Source organism: Pyxicephalus adspersus, chromosome 10, assembly GCF_032062135.1.
Source record: "Pyxicephalus adspersus chromosome 10, UCB_Pads_2.0, whole genome shotgun sequence".
In the NCBI taxonomy this organism is placed as follows: Eukaryota; Metazoa; Chordata; class Amphibia; order Anura; family Pyxicephalidae; genus Pyxicephalus; species Pyxicephalus adspersus.
Genome location: NC_092867.1, coordinates 23,479,696 through 23,486,618, shown reverse-complemented (window position 1 = coordinate 23,486,618; position 6,923 = coordinate 23,479,696). Strand labels below are relative to the sequence as shown.

At 35.9% G+C, this 6,923-nt stretch overlaps 1 protein-coding gene across 3 annotated transcripts in view; it reads left to right on the top strand.

Moving 5' to 3' along the window:
* The window catches only part of PLEKHA1 (pleckstrin homology domain containing A1), a 35,115-nt gene that overhangs the window by 12,781 nt on the left and 15,411 nt on the right, over positions 1-6,923 (top strand). For all 3 annotated transcript variants that reach the window (XM_072425097.1, XM_072425098.1, XM_072425096.1), the window contains exon 5: positions 5,816-5,913. In XM_072425097.1, coding sequence (XP_072281198.1) covers positions 5,816-5,913 — 98 coding nt within the window. The remainder of the gene's footprint in view (positions 1-5,815; positions 5,914-6,923) is intronic.

Here is a 6,923-nt window from a genome sequence, read left to right as displayed (position 1 = left end):
TTTTTTGTCTAAATTCCCTTCAATAGGCACTTTTAGTCTCATAGCTGTGTATCTGCAGTGTATCATCGAAGGCACTGCACCTCTGACTGCTTATTTTAGCAGATTAGACATTAGATTTTGGTACTAATTAGTCATGTCTGTACTAATGTTCACTTTGGAATAGAAGCAAGAAAATGCTTCTTTATAAATTCACCTTCCTCTGTTTTGGTATGGATCTTTTTTGTGATGTTTCATAGAACTGAGCTATTTCATATATTCATTACCTACCTTGCAGCAAATACAGCAAGGTGAGACTTTTACTTGCTTTGTAATGGCTGTGTTGCAAAAAATAAAGCCAGGAGCTAAGGCTGGGAGCTACAACCACTCTAGCTCTTTTGACACATTGGAAGTCAATGTAATTCAGATTGGAGCAATTCATCTTTTAACAACTTACTCCTAAAATTAGCCACCTTTTCACTGTTTTATTTAAACTTTACGTAGCATAGTAGGTTAACAATCTCTGCTATTGCACTTAAGATTTTAGAAGATATTGCTTTTCAAAGCCCTGTAGTTTTCTCTTTGTCAGTCATATATCATGTGTACCCCTTTATCAGATGCTGGAAATGCTTAGGCTTAACTTCAATGCGTATTGATTTTTTTATTTGGACTTTCAGCTGGAAAATCTGAGCTGGCTCTTTATGGTAAAACTGACCTATTTTTGGATTTGCTGCGTCCTATAAAACTTGTCGCTCAGCAGAAAGCATCTCTTTGCTTTAACTGAAATGCCTATTGATCTGTATTTGGATAGACACCCGTACTGTGGCATTCACAGGAGCTTGTTTGAATACAGACTTCTATCCAGCAGACCCTCCTGAGATCAGCTATTTTAAGTCCAAGCTTCCTGTATAGATGTGCATCATTTTCCTCTCTTCCTGAGCAGCTTCCTTGCTGTCTAACCCATGTTAGGTTTGAGACGTTGCTGTCTTTCTTTGAAAACTAACCACAAAGGAGAGACTTTCTAAATGGCTGTAAATATAATAGTTCAGTAATGACAATAGAAAGGAAATCTAAACTTTAGTCATTCTTACCTTATAAATATATTGGTTTGGTAATGACAATAGAAAGGAAATCTAAACTTTAGCCATTCTTATGTTGTGCCTGCCTGACTTAGCAGATATGGGTGGAATATTTATAGTTTAGTTAAAAGGCATTCGATTACATTTTTTAAGCATTGAACATTGTGCTAGACTTTAATGGACAGACGCTTCTAGTGAAAACTAGGGTTAGAACAAATGTCTCCCAACATTGCTTATTGATATGTTGTACAGGATTGCTGAATGATTGACTATTAACCACACCTGTTATTTCCAATAGGGGAAAATGCAGCACGGATCCTCTTAGTCGTCCTCCCCTCTCTATAGAACAGAATAATGTCTCGGCAATAAATACACTAGAAGGTAGTAATGAGATGTGGATGGCCTGGGACTTTTCATTTATATGGGACTTGTAGTTTAATAATTCAGCAGGTAAAATTAGCCTCAAGGCTTTGACTTTTTGGTAAAGATTACCAATCCGTTTAGTAGATATTTTGTTACAAATTTCCCATTATAATGTTTAACAACATGGCAGCTCCAAAATTTGGCTCTGTATATATTGAAAGCAAAGAAGAAATAGACAGTTGTGGCTTTCAAGGCTATACATTATACATTTTTACTTACAATATTAAATAAATACGGTGTAATAATATTAATGTCCTTACCTCAGTCATATGTTATTAACACAGTCTAAGGTCAGTTTTGGGGTAACCAATTAACCTAACAGCATGTTTTTGGAATGTGGGAGGAAACTGGAGTACCCAGAGGAAACCCACACAAACACAGGGAGAACCTGCAAACTATATGCAGATAGTGTCTTGGCCGGGATTCAAACCTGGGACCCAGCACTGCAAAGGCCAGAACACTAACCACTGAGCCATCATGCTATACCATACATACAAATTGTAAGAAGACAATCAAAAATACATGCTGAAGGCCAGAGTGGCACGAAACATAGTAAAGCTAATACAAAGCAACATGGATAGGTTTGTAAAAAAAAAAAAAAATATAGGTTTTAGGGACATAAGCTAGTTCACAACATAGCATAACAAAATAACAATTAGGATCACGTTAACAGAAAGTTCAACAGTAACAGAATAGTTTTATGAATTTATTGTGTCTGTATCTCATGGATTGGTAAAGTGGTTTACCTATAAACTATAGAGTAATTGTAGTTGTAAATAAGAGGTAGATATATCTGTCTACAGTTGACTTGAGGGAAGATATCCTTTACATCCCTAATGGGATGACACTGATGGCAAAAAGACAGCTACCCTTACTTTATCCAAATGAAAAAAAAAATTTCATCGTGGAAGTAATTCAATAAAGCTGGTTGTTCTTGTATGTTTTCCTACTAAAGTCATTCTTAAAGATCAGAGACCAGCCCACCACCTACATATCAAGGGCATTCAAAGCATGCTTAGAATGCAGACATGCAGGTATCGTACTAGTTACTTAGTGACACTCTAAGGTGACTAGGCATGCTAAAGTGACCTAAGAGACATTATATGGTCATTAACCAATCTTGCAGAACAACTCCACTGCTGTATGAACAACTCCATATTGCAGCAAAGTGCTAGAGCTGAGGAAAGTTTAGTTCATGCTCTGTACAACAGCTAAACACTTGGTTACTGATTTAAAAAAGAACTGTTCTGGTTGCCTAATAATTTTTTTTTTCCTTATTGCTGATAACGTGACATTTTTTTCACTTTTTTCCTTTAGCAGTCCTCTCCTGGTTAATAAGAGCAGCTTTAGGGTATATTTGAAAACAACACATTCTTGGAGTACTTGTTAATCTTTTTGTTACTTGTTAATGAATCATTAAATCCCGGCTACAATTTCTGTAGTGTACCTGCCTCCGTACAGTCATTTACCATATACAGCACACTGATTGTATCTCATTTCTCTCCTTCCTCAACACATTTGTCTCTAATCATTAATGGATGTCGGGCCTTATCTTAATATTCAGAATTCTTTTAGTAAAATGATCAGGCTCTGTGGGAAAATATGTGGGTGTGTGGGAGGTGGATATGGGACTTCGATCCTGTCCTGTGAAAGTCTAGGTTTTAAATCGGTCTGTGTGTTTTGGGTGCTTTCCAATCTTTAACAAGTTTACACCTTCTCAGTGAAGAAGGAAGGAAATTGGAAATCATTTTCTCAATCTGTAGCTATTAAACAGTTGAAAAACAATGTAAACACTTTTTTTTTTTTGCATTGGAAAATAATTTCAGATTATCTGATTAATCTTTGCACTGTTAATTACGTTCTTTTGCAAGCTTGATTTGGCAGCACCATAGCGGGACTCTGGACTAGAGCTGTCCATCAACCGAGGCCGCTTTGTTCAAACATGCATTTTATGAATGAGGAGATAGTAGAGTCAGAAAATCTGTGATTTGGAAGTTTTCTAACCTTACCAATCCTTATTCCTTTGACAGAAGTTAGCTGGTGGTATGTACATATTTTGAAGTCCCCTGTCTGAATGTTTTCATATATCCGTGTTTCTCAACTTTTTCAGCATGGGGGATTCCTTGAAATAACTTCCAGGTCTTGTGGATCCCCTGCCATAATTACAATATCCACAGCTCACAGTACATTAGAATGATAGTTAGTGGGAAGAATGTTGGCCAATAGGAAGAATGTCACCTTCACAGATAACCAAAAAGATCATTGGTGTCACCTAAACTGACCTGGGAGGCACAAATTGCTCGAGGAATTCTTGGGTTCCATGGGACCTTGCATATTGCTGAGTAAAAGGTAAAACAAAGCCGAAAAACATTTGTGCAGAAACTCATCACCAACCATTATTTTACCTCCTAAACACTAGCAATAAATCCTTAGTACTGCTCATAAGTGACTTTAATAACTTACACACTGGAGATTTAAGGTCAGGACTACTGACCTTAAGCATATTTGTTTAATTAAATATTTAGTATGGGATTCTAGTTTTAGCACTTTATCGTGTGAAAATAAATGTATTGGCCGGAATTCCCCTGAATTCCCAGTCAGGTGTGTGTTCCCTTTTATATGCACAGTGAGATGATTTGATGTGTTCATTTTCATATGCACAGAGACCTGGTTTGATGTGGTCTCTTATATACAATTTTAAGGACATGTTAGAAAAATATTACTCAGAGCTTGTGATGATTATCTTCAGATAAACTTTGTGAAATGTATCTATATTAATGTGTATTGTCAGATGGCCCACCTTCTTTATGGATCAGTCCCAACCTGTCCCCTGAATTCCTGTCCCTGTGTAGTATTTCCTGTACATTCTTTACATGCCATTCTATATGATGTGTTCACTGCAGACAACTGGTTAGCGTGCCAAAATGCAACACTATTACACATGTATTTATTTTTTTAATTGAGGCGTCTATAGTTTGTAAAATCATAGACAGTCCTTAACTTTTGTTTGTTAATATTATGAACTGATCTTTTGTCACTCTTTACTTGTATAAAATGTTGATGGAAACATTTTAAGCCAACATGGTAAAGAAGATTTAAATCCACTCAGGATTCATCAGGCACCTAAAGGGATAACGCCCAAATACAAACCCGCTATGATCCACTCTGGAAGTGATCTCATTCTAGTCTCTTTCTGATTTTATATTTTCCATACATTCTAGGTTGTGCTGGCGTTTTGTGATCCAGTAATGCCTTGGCAGATACCTCTGCTTTATTATACATGATGTAATAATGCATCTGGTTGTTTCCCCCCAGGCAAGCAGTACATGCTGAGATGTTTATTTATTTATTTTTTTTTAATTACAAATTGATTTTGAACCTTGCAAAAGATTTAATGCATGTTTTTAACCAGCAGTTAAACTGCAAATTCAAGAATTAAGCCATGAGCAAATGTTGTGTGTGTGTGTATATATATATATATATATATATGCGCAGGAAATATATACCAGAATAATGCCATGAGTAAATCAAAGTAAAAATAACAGTAAGGTCTAGTGTGTGTATACCTGATTTTTGCCTGAATCTCGGCTAGGGCACTATCTGCAAGGAGAAGTATGTATGTTCTCATCGTGTCTGGGTGGGTTTCTTTCAGCCACTCCAGTTTCCTCCCACATCACAAAAGCATGCAGTTAGGTTATTTGGCTTCCCTTCAAAGTTGACCTTAGACTGTGTTCATATGGCAGGGATATTAGATTGTGAGCTCCTCTAAGGAACAGTTAGTGGTGACCATGAACTTTGTGAGGTGCTGTATAAAATCTGAAATTATCTGATCTTCTGGAATGTGAATTAGGTGTTTAAAGGGGAAGTTTTGAGCACTGGTTTGTGACTTTGCTTGGTTGCACAATATTAGCTCCATATGCAGAGTGTTAGGGATATAATCATTGGTAAGGTTTTGTTCTTAGAAATGTGGTGCTGGTCAGCCTAAATTTGCAGTATTTTTTTTTTTTTTTTTACAATCAATAAAATAAAAGCTCCACTTTGAGACAATTTTTATGGTTTGAAAACCTGTAATATTGCCCTTGATATTTGACTTTTTTAGCCTCCACCACCATTGTGATTAGCATATATTTGCAATATGCTAAAAGTTTGCAGGATTTGGCTCCAATTTAGATGTTTCCAGGATGCTGTTGCTAGTACAAAGAAAGTCCCCTTTGTGTTTTGATCCATAAATTAAAACCATAGCTGCTTGGAACAGCAAGAAAAAATAGTTTTAATTAATCTATGCTGCTGCTGTGTTGAAAAGTCATGTTTTCATCCTGTCTTCTGTTCTCTTCCAGTAATGAATGCCGGCATGAGAAAATACTTCCTGCAAGCCAATGATCAGCAGGATTTAGTAGAATGGGTCAACGTCCTCAATAAAGCAACCAAAATTACAGTGGGTATCCAATTTAATCACAAACATTAACTGATTTATTCTGTAGGTAAATGGTTACAATGTCACCTACCACAAACCTAATATCTTGCTCTTCCAGGACAGGTGCCTAACTTCTGTCCTTTAATATTTCAGTTGCAACGGTAAATAGTTTTTCAAGTTCATTATTCTAGCACAGTAGCTGAAAAGCTTATCTTTAAGCCAAGGGTTGTCTTTTTAAAGGTATTTTCTCTAAAATTATCCCAAGCCTCATGGATAAGCACTGAACAAACTCATCCTAAAGGTTTTTGAAGATGTCTTCATTCAGCCATTTTTCAGTGTCTCAGAAAGTACTGATGTTGTAACTACATGATAGCCAGGAAAAAAGCATTTTTAGAAGTCATTAGTCATTGTTAATAGTATCTCATTGCAGGTTTATTTTAAAGTGCAGTGCTAATTATCATTTCAGTTACTGCTGTTAGAGTACAGAATTAAAAAGTTGTGGGTGTGGGGTGTGATACAGAGGGCATAGGTAGTGTGAAATGTCCCTCCGCTCTGCAACCACTCCCTTCCATCACATTTGGCTGTATCAAATATATAATAATACTTTTTTATGCAAAGTTTTTTAAACACAATCCAGAAACAAAGAAAGTAGCATTGTTGTATTTGCAATTATTGTTTTATTCATCTACATATCAAAAACTTGAATTGTTTTTAATGTTGTTTTAAGTGTGTCCCTTTACCTCTGTATTCTTATCCTCCTTATTCTTTGGATTACCCCAATCAGTCCTTATTAACTCTTAATGATTATTGTCCTGATTATTTACTTTGTAATATTGTTTTATGTTTATATTTTTCTAGACATTAATATTTAGGCTTCTTGTTTTATTTATTTGTTTTGTAAGTTAAAAAAATTAAGCCTATAGTTATGTACAGTAACAATATTTTACTTTAACCTCCTTGCAGTTAAGCCCGACCTTCGCTCGGGCAAAAAAAAATTGCAAGGATGGTTAAGCCCGAGATTTTTCACATCC